The sequence below is a fragment of the Rhinichthys klamathensis genome, unplaced genomic scaffold, assembly GCF_029890125.1.
Source record: "Rhinichthys klamathensis goyatoka isolate OS25496 unplaced genomic scaffold, OSU_Roscu_1.1 h1tg000366l_1, whole genome shotgun sequence".
In the NCBI taxonomy this organism is placed as follows: Eukaryota; Metazoa; Chordata; class Actinopteri; order Cypriniformes; family Leuciscidae; genus Rhinichthys; species Rhinichthys klamathensis.
This window is the reverse complement of record NW_026606875.1, coordinates 1,178,832-1,201,500: the sequence shown is the minus strand read 5'-3', so window position 1 is coordinate 1,201,500 and position 22,669 is coordinate 1,178,832. Positions and strand designations below refer to the sequence as shown.

Sequence of the window (22,669 nt, the reverse complement as noted above, 5' to 3'; positions counted from 1 at the left end):
TTATTTACTTCTATACTAAATTAGTTTTAATTTTATTTTAAGTTTTTGTAATTTTGTTTCTATATATATGTATATAGCTTGATTTAATTTTGTAATTTAATGTAATGTAATTTTTGAAAAGAATTTTAGTGCTTCATTTCATTTATTTGCAACACAAACGACCTTGTAACCAATCAGATCAACGTGTGATCGTCAACCAGTGGATCTCTGAGCTGAGTGAGTGAGTGGAGGCGGGGCTCATTTGCATATTCATAGAATACTTTTTAAGGAAAAAACACTTAAATATGTAATTTTGGTGATCAAAGATGAGTTTTAAGGGATGAAATGATGGACTACAGGGGACTTTAATGAATCAGTCAAATAAAAGGTGAGCATGGCAGATCAATAATCATTAACATTTTCTGAAGAACTAAAGATGAAGAAGACATGCAAAACTTATATAGCAACATCTAACAACCACTTTCTAGAATAATTTCACAGTCTACATTTGGTTATGTGTAATCAGTTCCCGTATGATCTTAAAGCTTAGTTGAAATGATAATGGATTCGTTTGGCCTAATCGAGGGAAGTTGATGAAGGCTTGAACATAAATAAAAATAAGTGCATAATTGTGTTTCTCTAATTGAATTACTGTCTCTTTGCCTTTAGCTCTTGCTGGTGTGGAGATGAAACTCCCAGAATCCACTGCAGTAAGAGGATGAAAGACAGGAAGTGATGTTAGCATCATTTAGTTTGTTTCCTGTTAAACACAGGAGATTCAGAAAGAAAACAAGTTACAGCAAACCATTTAAACATACTTAAAACAGGATACATTTACTGAAGCAAATTTGCCTAACATTATGGCTTTATTATTATTATTTTCATTTTTTATTGGCAACTTTGTTAAATATACATTTAAAAGAAAAACAGACTATCTGCTAATTGTAGTGTTGTTATTGTTAACTAAAACTATTGGCACTAAAATAGTGAAATAGTTTCCGTTAATTTAAGAAAAGCTGAAATTAAATAATATGAATATTAGATAAAAAAATGTAAACAAAAAAAATTGAAATGTTGCAACTAAATGAAATGATGAAGCACTAAAATTACATTTTAAAACAAAAAATCACAGGGACCCGCCCACTCATTCACCAGGACCCGCCCACTCATTCACCAGGACCCGCCCACTCATTCACCAGGACCCGCCCACTCATTCATAATCATCAGGACCCGCCCACTTGTTCACCAGGACCCGCCCACTCATTCACAATCACCAGGACCCGCCCACTCGTTCACCAGGACCCGCCCACTCGTTCACAATCACAAGGACCTGCCAACTCGTTCACCAGGACCCGCCCACTTGTTCACAATCACCAGGACCCACCCACTCGTTCACCAGGACCCGCCCACTCGTTCACAATCACAAGGACCCGCCCACTCGTTCACCAGGACCCGCCCACTCATTCACAATCACCAGGACCCACCCACTCGTTCACCAGGACCCGCCCACTCGTTCACAATCACAAGGACCCGCCCACTCGTTCACCAGGACCTGCCCACTCATTCACAATCACCAGGACCCACCCACTCGCTCACCAGGACCCACCCACTCGTTCACCAGGACCCACCCACTCGTTCACAATCACCAGGACCTGCCAACTCGTTCACCAGGACCCGCCCACTTGTTCACAATCACCAGGACCCAACCACTCGTTAACCAGGATCCGCCCACTCGTTCACCAGGACCCGCCCACTCGTTCACAATCACAAGGACCCGCCCACTCGTTCACAATCACCAGGACCTGCCAACTCATTCACCAGGACCCGCCCACTTGTTCACAATCACCAGGACCCGCCCACTCGTTCACCAGGACCCGCCCACTCATTCACAATCACCAGGACCCGCCCACTCGTTCACCAGGACCCGCCCACTCATTCACAATCATCAGGACCCGCCCACTCATTCACAATCACCAGGACCCGCCCACTCGTTCACCAGGACCCGCCCACTCATTCACAATCATCAGGACCCGCCCACTCGTTCACCAGGACCCGCCCACTCATTCACAATCACCAGGACCCGCCCACTCGTTCACCAGGACCCGCCCACTCGTTCACAATCACAAGGACCCGCCCACTCGTTCACAATCACCAGGACCTGCCAACTCGTTCACCAGGACCCGCCCACTTGTTCACAATCACCAGGACCCATCCACTCGTTAACCAGGATCCGTCCACTCGTTCACAATCACCAGGATCCGCCCACTCGTTCACCAGGATCCACCCACTCGTTCACCAGGACCCGCCCACTCATTCATAATCACCAGGACCCGCCCACTCGTTCACAATCACAAGGACCCGCCCACTCGTTCACAATCACCAGGACCTGCCAACTCGTTCACCAGGACCCGCCCACTTGTTCACAATCACCAGGACCCACCCACTCGTTAACCAGGATCCGCCCACTCGTTCACAGGACCCGCCCACTCGTTCACAATCACAAGGACCCGCCCACTCGTTCACAATCACCAGGACCTGCCAACTCGTTCACCAGGACCCGCCCACTTGTTCACAATCACCAGGACCCGCCCACTCGTTCACCAGGACCCGCCCACTCATTCACAATCACCAGGACCCGCCCACTCGTTCACCAGGACCCGCCCACTCGTTCACAATCACAAGGACCCGCCCACTCGTTCACAATCACCAGGACCTGCCAACTCGTTCACCAGGACCCGCCCACTTGTTCACAATCACCAGAACCCATCCACTCGTTAACTAGGATCCGCCCACTCGTTCACAATCACCAGGATCCGCCCACTCGTTCACCAGGATCCACCCACTCGTTCACCAGGACCCGCCCACTCATTCATAATCACCAGGACCCGCCCACTCGTTCACCAGGACCCACCCACTCATTCACCAGGACCCGCCCACTCGTTCACAATCACCAGGACCCGTCCACTCATTCACCAGGACCCGCCCAGTCATTCACTAGGACCCGCCCACTCGTTCACAATCACCAGGACCCGCCCACTCGTTCACAATCACCAGGACCCGTCCACTCATTCACCAGGACCCGCCCACTCGTTCACAATCACCAGGACCCACCCACTCATTCACCAGGACCCGCCCACTCATTCACCAGGACCCGCCCAGTCATTCACTAGGACCCGCCCAGTCAATCACCAGGACCCGTCCACTCATTCACCAGGACCCGCCCACTCATTCACAATCATCAGGACCCGCCCACTCATTCACAATCACCAGGACCCGCCCTGGTGATTGTGCCCACTCGTCCGCCCACTCGTTCACCAGGATCCACCCACTCATTCATAATCACCAGGACCCGCCCACTCGTTCACCAGGACCCACCCACTCATTCACCAGGACCACCCACTCATTCACCAGGACCCGCCCACTCATTCACCAGGACCCGCCCAGTCATTCACTAGGACCCGCCCAGTCAATCACCAGGACCCGTCCACTCATTCACCAGGACCCGCCCACTCATTCACAATCATCAGGACCCGCCCACTCATTCACAATCACCAGGACCCGCCCTGGTGATTGTGCCCACTCATCCGCCCACTCGTTCACCAGGATCCACCCACTCGTTCACCAGGACCCGCCCACTCATTCATAATCACCAGGACCCGCCCACTCGTTCACCAGGACCCACCCACTCATTCACCAGGACCCGCCCACTCGTTCACAATCACCAGGACCCGTCCACTTATTCACCAGGACCCGCCCAGTCATTCACTAGGACCCGCCCACTCGTTCACAATCACCAGGACCCGCCCACTCGTTCACAATCACCAGGACCCGTCCACTCATTCACCAGGACCCGCCTACTCATTCACTAGGACCCGCCCACTCGTTCACAATCACCAGGACCCGTCCACTCGTTCACCAGGACCCGCCCAGTCATTCACTAGGACCCGCCCACTCGTTCACAATCACCAGGACCCACCCACTCATTCACCAGGACCCGCCCACTCATTCACCAGGACCCGCCCAGTCATTCACTAGGACCCGCCCAGTCAATCACCAGGACCCGTCCACTCATTCACCAGGACCCGCCCAGTCATTCACTAGGACCCGCCCACTCGTTCACAATCACCAGGACCCGTCCACTCACCCAGAACCCACCCACTCGTTCACCAGGACACGCCCACTCGTTCACCAGGACCCGCCCACTCGTTCACCAGGACACGCCCACTCGTTCACAATCACCAGGACCGGCCCACTCGTTCACAGGACCTGCCCACTCGTAAAATAGGGCCCTAAATGTAAATGTAAAAGTAAATGTTAATAAAGTGTGTGTATGTGTGTCTCGCCCCCTGCAGGCCCGTACTGTAACCGCACATGGGACGGGTGGCTCTGCTGGGGAGACTCCGCCCCCGGCACCGCCTTCCAGCACTGCCCCTCCTACTTCCAGGATTTTGATCCATCTGGTGAGATAAAACTACTAATAATAATACGTTTATTTTATATAGCGCCTTTCTACAAACTCAAGGTCGCTTTACAATATAATACAAATAAACATGACAGTAGACAAAGAAACAATACAGATAAACTGAATAGGTAACATAATCAAACTTCAAAAGATAAACATGACAAGAATCAGATCATAAAGAAATATTATTGTAATGTAAATCAGCTGTTTTCAATGTGAATATACAGTAAAGTGTAATTTATTCCTGTGATCAAAGCTGAATTTTCAGCATCATTACTCCAGTCTTCAGTGTCACATGATCCTTCAGAAATCACTCTAATATGAGGATCTGATGCTCAAGAAACATTATCAGTGTTAAAAACAGTTCATATTTTGGTGAAATCCATGATACATTTTATTTTTCAGGATTCTTTCATGGATAGAAAGTTCAAAAGAACAGAATTTATTTGAAATAGAATATTTTGCAACATAATAAATGTCTTTACTGTCACTGTTCATCAATTGAAGGCAATAATGCTGGGTTCCAAAAGTCTGAAACCATGTGTAAAATCGTTATTTTTTTGTAATTTAAACCTGGAAAAATGTAGGATTTAGAATTTTTAAAACTTTTTTTAATATAAATTTGACAATTTGACAAAACTACAGCTCGCATTTAAGTGGCACAATAAGTATATATATATACACGGTATATATTACTTCTTTAATATGGAGTTTCTCATGTCTTTTTAACTGAGAGCAAAATTAATTATATTGTAATTAAAAAGATTTTGATTGCTTTTCAAGGCAGTTTTAATTACAAAAATAAAGTTATTTTGATTGTGATGGAATTTATTGTGTTGGGAAAAGTTACTTTTAAAAGAAAAAGTAACTAGTTTACTTAATAAATTTCTATAGAAAGTAATGTGTTAAGTTAAGTTAAATTAAAAAAAGTTCTATTTTTTTGCAAATGTAAAGTGTCTTTCACACTAAAAGTAAAAGGAATGAGCCTCAAGCTGAAGGAGATGCAGATGTATTCAACATGAGGACAGGAGAGCTGTCAGTCAAAGTTACTTGCTTTACTTACTGAAAAAGATATTTTCTTGTAAATTAAAAAGCAATGCATTACTTAAAAAGACTAATTTGATTAACTCGACTACGGTAACTTGTGATGCACGCAAACATGTCTTTTCACATTTTGCCTTTTGTTCATTCAGAAAAAGTGACCAAAGTGTGTGACTCAGACGGCCATTGGTTTCGTCACCCAGAAAGCAACCGACTCTGGTCCAATTACACTCAGTGCTCCGCTTACACTAAGCAGAAACTCAAGGTTAAGCTTCAGCTTAAATATGAAATCATTATATCATAATCCCGTCTGTTTTATAATCTGTGTGTCTCTGGTTTGTCCTGCAGCTCACGCTTGTGGCTTACTATCTGGCTATTGTGGGAAACGTCCTCTCCATCATATCGCTCATCATTTCCATATGCATCTTCTCCTACTTCAAGTACGTTAGGACAACAAACACAAACAAGACTAAATTCTACGAACATTTTGCTAATGTTCCCAAAACGTTATTACTCTGAACATCCAGGTTTACAATGTTCTAAAAAAGCTTTTTCTTGGTTATACGAACATTAAGGGAACATTCCATTTCATCATTTTTCAAACATTATTGGAATGTTACTTTTGAACGTTCTGAAAAAAGTAACATTCAAAAAACGTTAGAAGAACAGAAAAAAAAAATGTATGAATAATACAGATGTGTGTTCAGTTTCTGACGGACTCCACACGCTTGAGTCTGTAACAACTGGACAAATGAAAGAGTGGAAGGGGACATGAGAATTAAAACTTGCCTTGATCTTATGGCATATAAAAGGTTAAAACATCTTGATTAAAACGTCCTCCTCATTATAAACAAAGCATTTCTTTAATCAAGCTCCAAAAACAGCTCGTTTTGATATTGCGGGATCTGTGACATCACACATTTGCATATGCCCGCCTCCAGAGCAAGACATCGACCAATAGTTCCACCTCATCACACCATAGGCTCCGCCCACTGGCGTTCAGTCTCTGAAATGAAAGAGTGGAAGAACGTGTGTCCAGTTTAAACGGCTGGTTTGAGTTTCTGTCGAGGCTTCGGGAGATCCAGCGTCAGGAACAAGCGGATGCTTTATTTTAACGGCGTCCCGGATGGCGTCGCAGGATTATGTGTGTGTTCGGAGCGTTTGACTGAGACACAGTGTAATGGAGAGTTCACAGAGAAACTTCTGTTGACAGATGAAGCAGAGACTGTATTAATCTGACAGAATCTGCATCAGAAACCCTCAGTAAATGATTCATAATGCTTCGTCTGTAAATGTTTTCAATAGCAAGGGATACTGTTTCCTATACAATGACGTTAGCCAATCATAACAGTGGGCGATTACTGACAAGCCTTAAAGGAGCCGCGCATTAAAAACGGATCATTTCAGACAGTATGAAGGTTATAAATTATTAAACAATATTAGGGTTTTTTTTTGTGCATAAAACTTTATCTACTCTATAAGTGAAACTCAAGGAACATATTCAAATAATAAATAAAAAAACATGTCATGACCCCTTTCTGTATTTCTGAAAAGGCTTCATACGTCACCTACTATATAAGGAACGAATGCGTGTGTTTGTGCAGGTGTTTGAGCTGTCAGCGGATCACTCTTCATAAAAACATGTTCACATCCTTCATCCTGAACTCCTTCGCCACCATCGGCTGGTTCTACTTTGTCATCGGCGGCCATCAGAGCAGAACAGACTCTGTAAGTCCACACACACACACACACATATATATATGATGATATTCATGTGAGCATTATGAACTGAACTTGATGGTTGCTTTCACTTAAATATTTACTGTGAAACAGGGGTTTTCAAAATGGGTTTAGTTAAAGTTAGTGTGCACTTAAATTACTATATACACTCACCGGCCACTTTATTAGGTACCCCATGCTAGTAACGGGTTGGACCCCCTTTTGCCTTCAGAACTGCCTCAATTCTTCGTGGCATAGATTCAACAAGGTGCTGGAAGCATTCCTCAGGGAGTTTGGTCCATATTGACATGATGGCATCACACAGTTGCCGCAGATTTGTCGGCTGCACATCCATGATGCGAATCTCCCGTTCCACCACATCCCAAAGATGCTCTATTGGGTTGAGATCTGGTGACTGTGGAGGCCATTTTAGTACAGTGAACTCATTTTCATGTTCAAGAAACCAATTTGAAATGATTAGAGCTTTGTGACATGGTGGAAGTAGCCATCAGAGGATGGGTACATGGTGGCCATAAAGGGATGGACATGGTCAGAAACAATGCTCAGGTAGGCCGTGGCATTTAAACGATGCCCAATTGGCACTAAGGGGCCTAAAGTGTGCCAGGAAAACATCCCCCACACCATTACACCACCACCACCAGCCTGCACAGTGGTAACAAGGCATGATGGTTCCATGTTCTCATTCTGTTTACGCCAAATTCTGACTCTAACATCTGAATGTCTCAACAGAAATCGAGACTCATCAGACCAGGCAACATTTTTCCAGTCTTCAACTGTTCAATTTTGGTGAGCTCTTGCAAATTGTAGCCTCTTTTTCCTATTTGTAGTGGAGATGAGTGGTACCCGGTGGAGTCTTCTGCTGTTGTAGCCCATCCGCCTCAAGGTTGTGCGTGTTGTGGCTTCACAAATGCTTTGCTGCATACCTCGGTTGTAACGAGTGGTTATTTCAGTCACTGTTGCCCTTCTATCAGCTCGAACCAGTCTGGCCATTCTCCTCTGACCTCTGGCATCAACAAGGCATTTCCGCCCACAGAACTGCCGCTCACTGGATGTTTTTTCTTTTTCGGACCATTCTCTGTAAACCCTAGAGATGGTTGTGCGTGAAAATCCCAGTGCCCGGTTGCATAAAGCACCTTAAGTGTAATTTTCCCTTAAGGTCGCCCTTAAGTTTCCCTTAAACCTAAGGGTGTTGCAGAAAAATACCCTTAAGTGTTACTTAACGGGTTTTTTTAGTGAAACGTCATAAACACTTAGAATTTCCCTTAAATGCTGTTTTTTCACTTAAGTAATCGTTAAGTGTTGCATAAAAACCCTTAACGGTAATTTCCCTAAGTATAACTTAAGGTTTGGAAATCGTAACCTTAAGAGTAACGCGGACAAAAATAAGACGACATGGCTGAATTTATGGAACCAGCTGAAGATCATAGAGAATAGGGAGAACCCTTTGGACTAATTTAGCGATGAAAAATTGTTGCCAGAATACGGATTTGATCGACGCGCAATATTTGACATCGCTATCAAACTAGACGGCTGTCTGTCTGTCATTAAACGCGACTCGCATGTAAACTATCACAACGTTAAGTCAGTGGGCGCACGGAGAGTGTGTGGCCGACAAAAAATTCACAGGAGAACGAGCTGATTCTGTGTTTTAAAAGGAATCATGACAGAAGAAAACAGGTATGCTATGGAAATATACTCAGCTGTATTTCGAGACACAGAGCCAGAAGTGCATTCACAAAACCAAAACAAATGCCAAAGCATGAGATGGTGAACAACACAAACTGCCGCCACGTTCGGAGCTAACGCGGTGTTACGTGATAGCGTCACTGGACTGACACGTGATATTCCGACATGTTAGTGTTTTGCGTATCTATGGCAACAACAAACTTTTATAACGTGAATCCAGGATCGCTGTCGTGAAAAACTTAAATGTTTCCCTTACCTAAGAGAACCGTTTAAGAGATTATATGCAACACCCTTAAGTTATTCTCTTAGGTAAGGGTAAATCACCCCTTAAGTATCACACTTAAGGGAAAAACTTAAGGTGCTTTATGCAACCGGGCACAGTAGATTAGCAGTTTCTGAAATACTCAGACCAGCCCTTCTGGCACCAACAATCATGCCACGTTCAAAGTCACTCAAATCAACTTTCTTCCCCATACTGATGCTCGGTTTGAACTGCAGGAGATTGTCTTGACCATGTCTACATGCCTAAATGCACTGAGTTGCCGCCATGTGATTGGCTGCTTAGAAATTAAGTGTTAACGAGCAGTTGGACAGGTGTACCTAATAAAGTGGCCGGTGAGTGTATACAGTAGTGGTCAAAAGTAATGTGCGGCCTAGGAAAATTAACATCTTCACCCTTTATCCATATATTATTAAAGTGTATTTTAGATTTTGTAAGTTTATTGTGTAGTTGTGCTTGGAGGTGATTGTTTTATTTATGATAATAATGCAAAGAAACATGCCAAATTGTGCGACATAATATTTGTCCACGCTGTCATACAAAGAAATTCTATGCAAATCGAGAGAACCATCGAAATATTGATAACTGATTATTGTTTAGTGATTATGTAGTCAGTCAATGTGAGCTTTTTTTGTTGTTTTTTTGTTTTTGTTTGCCATATAATTTTGTCATATAAACCTTAACCAAGTTGTGTTGTGTTCTCCCTTCTTGTCTAAAATATAAAACATATATATAATATATTTCCCTCATACTGTATTTTAATTTAATTGAACTTGTAGGGTCATTAATAAATAATACAATGTTTTATAATAATTTGAGAGAAAAAACATTACAAATACATCTTAGGCTGTCAAAGTTAATGTGTGCACTTAAAAAATTAATAGAATTTTTCATTTAAAAAATGCCTAGATACAATTTTTATAATTATTTCAATGGTTTAATAAAATTGCTTTTGTTCAGTAATGTAATATATGTGACCCTGGATCCCAAAACCAGTCATAAGTCGAGCGGGTGTATCTGTGGCAATAGCCAACAATACATTGTGTGGGTCAAAATTGTCGACTTTTCTTTTATGGCAAAAATAATTAGGATATTAAGTAAAGATCATGTTCTATGAAGATATTTAGTAGATTTCCTTCCGTAAATATATAAAACATGTATTTCTGTGAGTGAATGCTGCACAATCGCCAACATAAATGCACAACTTTAAAGGTGATTTTCTCAATATTTTGATTTTTTTTTTAGTTTTGAAGTCCAAATATTGTCCTATCCTAACAAACCATACATCAATGGAAAGCTTATTTATTCAGCTTTCAGATTATGTATAAATCTCAATTTCCCAAAATTGACTCATGTGACTGGTTTTGTGGTCAAGGGGCACAGATATAAATATTAAAAAAAATATGTTACAAGATGTAGTGTTACAATTCCTGTCTCGTTTCCCGTGTCTTGTTTAAGGACTCTTATTTTGAAGGGTATTTTTGTTCCTGCTGTTTGACTTCCTTTGATTAGTTTCTCTTCTATTTGTTTCCATTGCTGCCTTGTTTGTTCCCATAGTCTTGTTTGTTTCCAGTTAGCCTCGTTAGTCTCCATGGCAACTCATTACCCTCACCTGTTCCTTGTTATCTTGTGTATTTAAACCCCTGTGTTGCCTGTGTTCTGGTGTTGTCTTTCTATAGCTGTTATTTTGGTGCGCTCAGTTCTTTTTTCTTGTAGTTTATTGAGTTAATTGTATTCTGATCGTACTTTATTAAATCCTCTGTGTTCGGATCCACCCCTCCCTTGTCGCTGACTTCGCAGCATGACAGATAGATGGATAACTTCCTTTATTTTTTAGGAAAGGGCCTCTCACAAGGGTATTGGCACATTTAGGGGTCCTTTGGCATTTTATGTGTGTGTGTTCAGTTTCAGATAGGCTGTAAGATCCTGGCGAGTGTCATTCACTACACCTCATGCTCCAATTTCTTCTGGATGTTGTGTGAGGGCATCTACCTGCACACGCTCATCATCGTGGCCGTGTTTGTGGGCGAGCAGCAGCTGGGCTGGTACTACGTCCTCGGCTGGGGTACGTACTGAACACGAGCCCGGGTCGCCCTTTACAAATCAACATCAATACATCTTTGACCTGTGTGTATACATTTGTCACGATTTCTCCTGTGTGTTGTGTTCTAGGACTTTTATTTTGAAGTATAATTTCTGATTCTCTGTTCACTTCCTGTAGTTTGTTCCTGTTTGCCTTTGTTTGTTCCCATAGTGATTAATTACCCTCACCTGTCCTGTTAGCCCCTTGTGTAAAAAGATACATTTCAAAATAAAAGTCCTAAAACACAGAACACACAAAGCATAGTAATCGTGATTTATATATATATATATATATATTAATCTAATTACATGATTTGCCAGTTAATTAATCTAATTAATCACACAACAATTTTGTTTGATAAATTATCCCCAAAACATCATTTAAAGTGATTATTGTGTTAAAGGTGCAGTGTGTAAGTTTTAGTGGCATCTAGTGGTGAGGTTGTGAATTGCACCCAACAGAAGTTACGGTGGCCGACAGGAAGTGATGTCGTCGTCTGAGACAGCAGAGAGTAGCCAGTTAAGCAATGAGGTTTCTTTACAAAGATTAAGAAATTAGGTTTACTTAATTATTCAGTAAAACGATGTTATTGTGAATATTATTGTTACTTTGTTCATCATTGTGTAAGTGTTTTATTCGCTGACTTTAGCAGCTTCTTTGCACGAAGAACAACATAGTGACGAAACGCGTTTGTCCGCTCAGGGCCACCGTAGAAACATGTGGATGTAAGCGGACCCGCGGTGTGTGTAGAGAGAAACGCCTCATTCTAAGCTAATAAAAATATAACGGTTCATTATATAAGGTCTTTATACACCACTGAAAACATAGTTATGTATATGATATTGCATTTCTGTCAACAGATCCTCCTAAATGTTACACGATGCACCTTTAAATGAGAAAAACATCAAATAACTATAGAAAGAAATATTTTAATTGTTTTAACGTAGAATATATTACACATAAACTTTTAGGCTACAACAGCCATGATTTTTTTCATAAGCTGCATCTGAATTGGTATTTAGATCAAAACAGTTTGGTTACCAACATTCCTCAAAATATTTTCTTTTATGTTCCACAAAAGACAGAGAGTCATACAGGTTCGAGACGACACAAGAGTGAGTAAATGTAAATAAACAGAATAAAACTATACCCAAAATTTAAAATAATTTTTTTAATGAAGTGATAATTCAAATCAGAAACTAAAACTTCCAGTTGGTGGCGGTAAATGTCTAAATGAGTAAGTCATTGAATCATTCATTCATTCGATTAACTTATTGTTCACAGAATAATTATAATAATAATAATGAATATAATGTTAACTAGACTTTGTTAAATAACTTCCAGCTTTTGTTTTCATCATGATTTATTGTGCAAGAAATGAAAGATTGATCACACACTGATTACCGTAGATTTTCTCAATGCAAATATAACATTAGAAAACAGTGACGTAGTGAGTTATTTCTACAGGTTTCCCAGTGATCCCTGCTGTCATGTACGCGGTGGCACGTCTGCTCTTCCTCGATGACAGGTAAACCTGAGATTTAACACTTAAAATTAACCAGCATAAAGATATATATATACACACATAACATTTATATCCGTGAGGAATCAATTTGATTATATCCCGGACGAGCCCCCATAAATGTTCCCCCATGGACTTCCATATATTTTTTTCAATGGAGACCAGCGAATATATATATATATATATATATATATATATATATATATATATATATATATATATATATATATATATATATATATATATATATATATATATATATATATATATATATATATATATATATATATATATATATATATATATATATATATATATATATATATTACAGAAGAAAGACATTTATACAGGTTATGAACAACTTGAGGATGAGTGCATGATGACAGATTTTTTTTGGGCAAACTAACCCTTAAAATGTTTAATCGCAGTGACATTGTGTGTTTGACAGGTGTTGGGTCATAAACACAAACCTGCTGTACATCACACACGGCCCGATATACGTCGCTCTGCTGGTGAGCTTCATCAACATCATCTCCTCATCATCTTCTTCCTCAGGGTTTCTGTCTTGTTTTCCAGTACAAATCTAAACGTTCTTAAATCAAGATACATTTACTTGGGAAGCAATCTAGTTAAGATTTTAAGTCTTGATTTCTGAGTTTATGCCTAAGACAAAAAAAAAATCTGTTAGTGGAGGCATAAAATTAAAAAAAAAAAGTCCCTTTAAATTAAATGGGTCACAAAACCACCAGTTCAAGTTCAAAAGACTTTATATATACAAAGACAATGCACTCATATTACTATGAATGGGAGAAGGTGCAATGCGCAATATGGCAGAATAAGTCCCGCCTTTTAAATAAAAGAGCCAATCACTAATTGGTAAAGTCATCACCGGTTGCAATGGAAACTTATTAGAACTGCTCTTATGACTGCGCAAATGCAAATTGGCTAAAATATAAGCTTTTTTTAACACTATTTGAGCATAAGAAACAACATTTATTGGGACAGTTCATGTCAGATTTTATTTCTGATTTGAAATATTTAATTTAAATATGATCATTTTTGAGATTTCAGGATCTGTTGAAGAGAACTTAAGAACTCTTACAAAGCAAAAACAAAAAAAAATTTGATCCATTAATGCATCTCTCTTACTGTATGCAATCTCAGTGTTTGAAGTGTCTGTCATAGGAAATCAACGCGTGCTGCCATGAATAATTAAGCTAGGTGTCTTCTCATAGGATAAGGACATGCAGTCTCATGAATAATTAAGCTACGTGTCTTCTCATAGGATAAGGGCACGCAGTCTCCATTAGCTTTAATAAGTAAAGTCCCCATGTAGTCAATAATTATATACCTTAAAAATCATCTTTGATCACCAAAATGACATATTTAAATGTTTTTTTCCTTGAAAAAAAGTTTATTCATGCCTTAAAATATCTTTAATGTAACTCGACACCCTTGCCTCATTTAGTATGCGGGGTTCTATGAATATGCAAATGAGCTCCGCCTCCACTCACTCACTCAGCTCAGAGATCCACTGGTTGACGATCACACGTTGATCTGATTGGTTACAAGGTCGTTTGTGACGTCAGAAACACCAGCGATTTCAAACCGTGTTTTTGAGACTGTCTTTGGTTCACTGCAGTTTTAAGCAGAAAATACTCAGCAATGCTGTCGACTTATGAACTTACACATGGTGTGTCTTAAAGCGTATTAAAAACACCACATAGACATATAAACAATTTTGCATGAATAATTAAGTGAGGGGTCGTCTTATAGGATAAGGACACGCAGTCTCATGAATAATCATGAGGCACCGATGAGTCAACAATGTACTATGGCAGCAGTGTAAATTAACAGTATAAATTAACAGTATAAATTAAATAAGATAATGTATTTATAGTACAATGACCTCTTATGTCAAATTTGATTTCTAAATTCATGACCCCTCTAAGTAAATATGACATTAATTCAAATAAGAAATATGACATCAGCTTACATCTTGAGTTTTAGCTTATTTTAAAGTATTTTGTTTTATTTTAAAATATTGAAACCATCTTGAGAAAACATCACATCTTGTGACTTCGGAAAACCCTTAAAATAAACTATTTTCTCCTACAATTAAAAGTTCTTTGATGTGGAACACAGATCTCTGTTAAAATCATGTATTTTCCTGACCCCACTGTTAGATATTAGTTCTTGTTTTAAGCATAAACTCTCTTAATTTTGATACATTCCTCAGTAAACAAGACCTAATATCTGAAGTCGTTTTACTTCTCAAGTACATGTATCTCGATGTAACCCTCGGGTGCTCTTCGGTCATTTTTGACCGAAAAATTGTACTTTTTTTTTTTTTCTTCTTCATCGGAATGGTGCGAAACTTGGTAAAGGTTTTATCACTTGCTATGTGCACACACACACAAAAAAAAAAATCATGGACATGATTTGAAAAGGTTTTTCAAAACCTTTTCAACACCATTTGGTCCTGATAAAGAAGTCACACTTGTGTTTCTCGCGGTCAGAAATGACGCAGTTTCCTCTAGTGGAAGCGTTTGGTACTGCAGCCAAACAACATTTTTTGAGATATCAACCTCAAATTTGGAGCACAACTTAAGATTTATCGCTTTGATTTTCTCAGTTTTAGAGTAAAACATTTTTTTTTTAATATATATGTCATATAAAAATTTAAAATAGTATTTTTGCACATTTTTCATAACAATGAACGTAAAATTCTGTAACTTAAGTTCACGTTTTAAAACTCTTTTCACTTCAGCTATTATCTGCCAAGTCTCGTCTTTGTAAAGAGATCAAACTTCTTCAATCTGTTCCTCTAATAAAGCATTAAACATTTACCACAGTTTAAGTTGGAAATGACATATTCAGGTCTATGCTCAAAAAGTGAATGAATGGATTATAAATACAGCGTAAATATAATTTAGTGCCATAAAATCCCCTAAAAATACAAAATATTAAATAAATTTTATTTTTATTTTTGACTGACTCACGAAGAGCACCCGCACGTTTGCACTGGAAAACAAGACAAAAACACATGATTTTCTGCATTGAATCCCTCCATCCGTGTCTCTCAGGTGAACCTGTTCTTCCTGCTCAACATCGTGCGGGTGTTGATCACCAAACTGAGGGTCACACACCAGACGGAGAGCAGTGTGTACATGAAAGCGGTGCGCGGCACCATCATACTGGTTCCGCTACTGGGAGCCCAGTTCATACTGGTGCCCATGCAGCCGAGCGGACGCCTCTCTCTGGCCATCTACGACCTCTTCATGAACATCTTCGTGCATTTCCAGGTGACGTAAACCTACAGAATCAATCAAATATGTCATGTAAAATAAAGGACATCAGCATTTTATTAATGTGACGGGTAACACTTTACAATAAGGTTCATTATTTAACTACCTTAGTTAACATGAACTAAGAATGAACAATACTTCCTCAGCATTTATTAAAGATACAACATGTAATTGTTTTCGCCGCTAGGGGTCGCTAACCTCTTACAATAACACAGGCGTAGGTTGATGACGCAGTGAATAAGCGGAATCATGGAACTTGTCGTCATGCCGATGGATCTAATAATGTTTATGGGAGATAATGTTTATGGATGAGTGAATACATTGATGTTTTTATCATGACTGTTGTGTGAAGCGCGATCGCTAATGAGAGACGGATATCAGCGCCACACGCGAGTCCCGCGGATATAAAGCAACAGGACATTTCATTCTACCGAACTACACGCAAGTGCTGAATTAATACTCACACTGGTCAGTTTATTAGACGAATTAAAATTGTGAGGTAATGCTATCAGCGTTCTCACAGGTTCGTGTTTTTAAAGTTTGCGTAGAGAGAACTTAAGAGTTTTCTGTTAGAATGGTGTCGTGTTAGCGGCCCCTAAGTTAATAACGTTACGTTAATAATCGTTGTGACGGAAGTGAATCAATTAAAACTAACTTTAGCTGGACAATAACTTTATTCTAGAGCTGCTGTAAAGCCTAAACAATCTCCGTTACTGTAATCTCCTATTATGACTGTAAAGCTGCTTTGAAACAGTCTATATAGTTAAAGCGCTATATAAATGGAGACTTGACTCTACACTATCACACTAAACTGCACTTGAGTGTGTTAAAAGTTATAATGTTATTCTCTGTGTTTGTGTGTTGTCTGTATGAGACTAGCAGTAAGCTAGATCAACATTAGAATAACACACTGATCATATTCATCATGTTGATCTCTAGATCTCATGCGCCGGAGACACAAGCGTGCAGAATCTGTAGATATTTGCTGCGTCCCAATTCGCCTACTTATACTACGCCCTAAAAGTATGTACTCTTTTTGTGAAGAACAAGTACATACTTTTGAGTGTGTAGAGTAGGCAAGCTTTGGGACATACTACTTCGTCATCTTTAACGGACAGCAATGTTGTCGCACGTTCATCTGCCAGTCATGGGTCTTTCATGCCGAGACTCTCCTCGTGTTTGGAATTTGAATATAATAATGCATTTAAAAGTTAATGGCTAAACGTATCTTTGCAAAGTTCACAATGCTGCTGCAGACGCAATATAATGTGGACAACATTGAATAAATACATTTTCGTCAGGTTAGATACTGATAATTAATCACTCAAACCCCTTTATCTAAACCTCTCTACATAACCGCAGGGTTCTCAAGTCTCACGCATTGGCCGTGAGACACACGCAATTCAACCTGTTCACACGCTCACACGCCACACCGTGTATTTCTCACGCTGAAAAGGCAATGCCAACCAAGTTGTCCTGCAAGCTTTATATCACGTTGTATACGAGGCGCAGGCACACAAAGTGAAGTTTCCTGCCGCCAGCGCGTCCGTATCTCGGCCAGATTGCGTTCGTTACTAGGCAACATAGATGCACAAACACACGGAAGTTGACGGAACATTCTCGGCTATCGCGCGAACGTACGCACACACATTCTCGGCCACCGTACGTTCGTTACTAGGTAACCAACAATATCGCGTGAACACACGTCGTGATCATAGGCCATGATGGGGAAGGTAAGTTGGAAGAAAGCTCGTCTAATATTTTTAGGCTAGAACATTTAATATATAGCCAATCTTATACATTATTATTGATGCAGTCAAAAACTCTACAACTACTTTGCAACCAAGCCAGAAGCTTTTGCTAAGGGAAATGTTAGTGGGTATGGGAAGGAATTAAGTTTATTGAAGAATTAAATTTTATTTTAAATTATATATTATACTGTATTAATAGTCTTTCCAGTTACATCAAGGCTACATGTATTAAGGCAGAGTGCTCTGGGTAATATTTTATATCCGGTCAAAACATACATTAATCATTGCCATTGCATTTGTATTTTTCAAAGATGTCAGGGAAAAATGCAAAAAGATTTGTTTTTCCAAACTGTTTGGAGTAATTTGTTATATTTTAGTAATTTTGAAATATAACATTAAAGAGTATATTTGATGTGATGAATTGCTCTGTCATTTATCAGATTTACCAATTGTTATAATTTTAATTTGTGCTGGTTGATTATGAACAATGGGTAAAATTGGGGGGCGGGGCTCCACTGGGGCTCCTCCCCTTGGGCTCCTCCCCTAACCGCATGTGATCTCACTCCAAGCTTTTGAACTTGAGAACCCTGTAACCGTCGGACTCACGCGTCCTCCATGTCTGTAGTTTTTGAACACTTTTCACTCGTGTTTGTAGTTCTAACCGAATCCTCGTCCAACGCGCGATGGGTTGTGGGCAATATCAGCCGTTAGAGTGCACATCGATCTGCACTTCGGATTCTGACCGGATATAGTAGACCATCCGTGTCTCTGTGGAACACTCATTTCAACATACTACGATTTGGGACGTACTAATTCTATTTTCGAATACTATTTTGGACGGATAGTATGCGAATTGGGACGCAGCAATAGTCTTTGAACTTGCGTTTTTGCGGTCGCTCTGTATATGACATCGCTGTCCAGGAGTAATTCGCTTCTGAAGTGGATTTAACGTTACTTAATGTAAAATTAACGAAAGTTATCATGAGGATTGTAATGTTCAAAGCAGGGGTCTTAACAAATGTCAGTAGACCGTAAAGATTTTAAAACGAGCCCTTCATTCATAAATACGCAAGATCTGTGGAAATACAGACCGGAAGACAAAAGACAACGAGCGCTGAAAAGGGGCGGAGCTACAGAAGCTCTATAACACTGATTAGTTTTATGTACATTTGCTCACCTGTCTAATAAAGCCCATGCGAGAGCGGCGTCTCTGTCGAGTCGAAGTTTGCTGTGGAGCTCTCGGCATCTCGAAACACCATGCTGATACTGATCCTCGTTTTAGTTCTCCTTTTCTCCCAAAGTCTGCTTGTCATGATCCATAATGTTTGAAAGCGACAACAACAGCGTGAGCGCGCCGCTAGCCGTTACACTGTTGTCCACGTCTGTCGCCATGGTTACTACACGGCAGTACGAGCGGAAACCAGGGATAACGTGGATATGACGTCAGTGACAGGCGACACGTGACCAAGGACGGGCATTATTCAAAATTGTGAATTTCTATGAATTTACAAATTCTTGGAAACATTTAGGATAATGTAAGTACACAATTGAAAGAAATATATTACACTGTGCAAGTGGTCTTTGGATATTTTGATACAATTTTTTTTTATTTAATCTTAGTCAATATAAATTTCAACATTTACTAATACATTATTAAAATCAAAGGTTGTGTTTGTTAACATTAGTTAATGCACTGTGAACTAACATGAACAAACAATGAACAGTTTACTAATATTAACAAAGATTAATAAATACTGTGTCAAATGTATTGCTCATTGCTAGTTCATGTTAGTTAATACATTAACTCATGTTAACTAATGAACCTTATTATACAGTGTTACCGTGTGACTAATTTAAAGAAATGCCTCCTTAAGCAGCATCGAGTGTGTTTTTAATATCACCAGCACAAAAGGGCTTTTTTTCCATTTAAAGTCTATTATTAAACCGATGCATTTCTTTGAGACGAGTACAGCAGTGTTGTGTTGCGATTATAGTAATGGGTTTATTATTATTATTAGATGAATCACATCAGAATCACTTTTTAAAGCTAAATTAAAAACCTATCTCTTCAAGAAGATATTTCTTTCTCTCTTATATTCGCTGAGTTTCAAACAGGGTTTTTCTAAACATATTTGTGTCTTATTGTCATTGTTTTATGTTTTTTTTTTTTTTCATTTTTCTTTTAAATATTTTTCAGCACAACGGTGTTTTTATTGTGCTTTATAAATAGATTGAGATTGAGATTATTATTTTTAATTAGTTTAGATTTTATATCTTCTGTTTCCATTTTAGTTTGTTTTTAGTCATTTTGTTGTGTTTTGTGTAATTTTTATTATTTTTTTTATGTATGTCTTTAAAAGCGAAATGAAAAATTTATAACAAAAATAAGAAAAGTTGCTTTGGTAACTGGGTTTAATTTTTTTATGTCGATTTTAGTCAAGGTTTATTTTGTTTTAAGTGGCTATAATGTTTCTAATGGTGTAAGTTTTAGTGAACACTAATAACCCTGTGTGTGTGTGTGTGTGTGTGTGTGTGTGTGTGTGTGTGTGTGTGTGTGTGTGTGTGTGTCTGCAGGGTTTCCTGGTGGCCGTGATCTTCTGCTTCTGTAACGGAGAGGTATGACTTCCTGTTTAATCCTCATTAATTACCCTAATTTCTCTTTATTAAAGCACTTTAGATGAACATGAACTCCTGGGGATTGTAGATCTATAAAATAAAGTATTCCGTATGTAAGTGGAGTGAATGTTTTGCATGCAATAACCCCGATGAACAAACACCATTAGAGAAAGCGTCCAGTAATACACTGTGATTTTTAACTTTTTCTTTGTAATTATTTGATCAGAATCAAATGAAAATATGAGATTAAAAAGTCAAACTTGTGACATTAAAAAGCCGAAATTATGACATACTAAGTCATAATTATGAAATTGAAAATATGAGGGAAAAAAGGTCAATTAAGATGAAAGAAAGTTGACATTATGAGATTGAAATATTTAAAATATGAGATTTTATGACATTAAAATGCCAAATTATGACATACTAAATCGAAATGAGATTTAAAAAAATATTTAAGAGAAGAAAAAACGAAATTATGAGATAAAAAATTGAAAATATGAGATAAAAGTCCAAATTGAGATTTTAAAAAAGATGAAATTATGAGATAAAAAATTGAAATTATGACAAAAAAAAGGCAAGATTATGACATACTAAGTCATAATTGTGAGATTAAAAATTCAAAATTACAGTATGAGATAAAAAATCTAAATTATGAGATTTAAAAAAAAAAAATTATGAGATTAAAAATTTTAAATTATTAGATTAAAAAGACAACATTATGGCATACAGTTAAAATTATTAGATAAAAAAATTTAATTATGAAATAAAAAAGACAAAATTATGATATTAAAAATGCGAAGTTATAAGAAAAAAATTAAAAAATCGTGACTTTCTAGATTTTCAACTTTTTGTATTTTTTTTTAAAACTTTTTGTCACAATTTTGTGAATTTTTGTCATGAATTTAGCCTTTGTAATCTCATAATTTATTTTTAAAGTTATAATTTCGATTTAGTTCACCATAATATGCCATATATGCCATAATACGCCATAATTATGACTGTCGACTTTTCACCTCATAATTATGACTTGGTGTATCTCATTATTTCTACACATTCAACAAACCATTTCCACACATGACAAAATATATGGAGTGCATGCTGTGCAGAAAATGATTTCTTTCTGAAAGAAAGAAAGAAAGAAAGAAAGAAAGAAAGAAAGAAAGAAAGAAAGAAAGAAAGAAAGGTAGCATCAGAAGCGCACGATCTGAGTGTGTGTGTCCGGTCCCGCAGGTGCAGTCGGCTCTCCGGCGTAAGTTCGCTCAGTATCGCTGTCAGTGGAGGCGAAGGCGTTTGGTGACCACAGATTCTCACTGTAACTATCACACCAACTCCTCCATCACCGAGACCAGCCGGGTCACCATCAGCCTCGAGCACGGCTCGTCCAACACACACACACTCAACGGCCAGAGCAACGGCAAACCCTGGCCAAACCCCGAGCCCGCGGTCAGCGGAGAAGTGCTCCAGTCCACTGAGATATGAGCTTCATCGGAAGAGATCCTGTTCAGACTCCCTGAAACCAAACACACACAACACAAGTCATGAGAACTTTATTTCTCAACGTTTTCACAATGTTTTTTCTTTGTTATGCGAACGTTACCATCATCCTTCCCTCGGGTCATTTTGACCCGACACTTATTTTTTTTAAATTGAGTGTTCATCAGAGGGGTCCGAGACCCTAGGACTTTTGTCGCACTTGAACCACGATTCGAGTTTTTGTGGTTGAAATTTTAAAAAGTAACAAATCCTTCCGTCGCGGGTCATTTTAACCCCCTTAGGAATGACTGGAATGCGAGGAATGCTTCAATACACATAGAAAACCTAAAAATGCTCAAAATTCAAACTAAAAATGCTAAAACTTTACCAAAAAATGATTTTATAATGTCTACATGTGTATCTGAATGCGGACTGAAGAGAACTGACTTTAGGACCCAGCGGAACAGCTCCTCTGCTCCATATAGAGCTATAAGCCCATCTAGAGTCATGAAATATCATGTGTTATTATTAATTTCCCACAAGAGCTCGACAAAGACTCCCAATGTAAGATATTTAGAGCTGAATTAAAAGGGTTATGAATGAAATTGTGAGTTATTTTGAATTTAAGCTGAAAGAATGTGAGGAATGTTTAAATACATTTTTTTTTATTATTGATCAAATCTAGTCATTTAAAGGTAAATAAAATAAAAAATAACAAAAAATCGCAT

At 39.0% G+C, this 22,669-nt stretch overlaps 1 protein-coding gene across 1 annotated transcript in view; it reads left to right on the top strand.

The window, feature by feature from the left end:
* Positions 1-22,217, top strand: part of calcrl2 (calcitonin receptor-like 2) — a 32,349-nt gene extending 10,132 nt beyond the window's left edge. The window contains exons 4-13 of the mRNA XM_056233313.1: positions 4,332-4,439; positions 5,635-5,747; positions 5,831-5,922; positions 7,087-7,210; positions 11,094-11,253; positions 12,739-12,799; positions 13,242-13,305; positions 15,880-16,098; positions 20,427-20,468; positions 21,699-22,217. Coding sequence (XP_056089288.1) covers positions 4,332-4,439; positions 5,635-5,747; positions 5,831-5,922; positions 7,087-7,210; positions 11,094-11,253; positions 12,739-12,799; positions 13,242-13,305; positions 15,880-16,098; positions 20,427-20,468; positions 21,699-21,947 — 1,232 coding nt within the window. The 3' untranslated portion in view covers positions 21,948-22,217. The remainder of the gene's footprint in view (positions 1-4,331; positions 4,440-5,634; positions 5,748-5,830; positions 5,923-7,086; positions 7,211-11,093; positions 11,254-12,738; positions 12,800-13,241; positions 13,306-15,879; positions 16,099-20,426; positions 20,469-21,698) is intronic.
* The last annotated feature ends 452 nt before the right edge of the window (positions 22,218-22,669 follow it).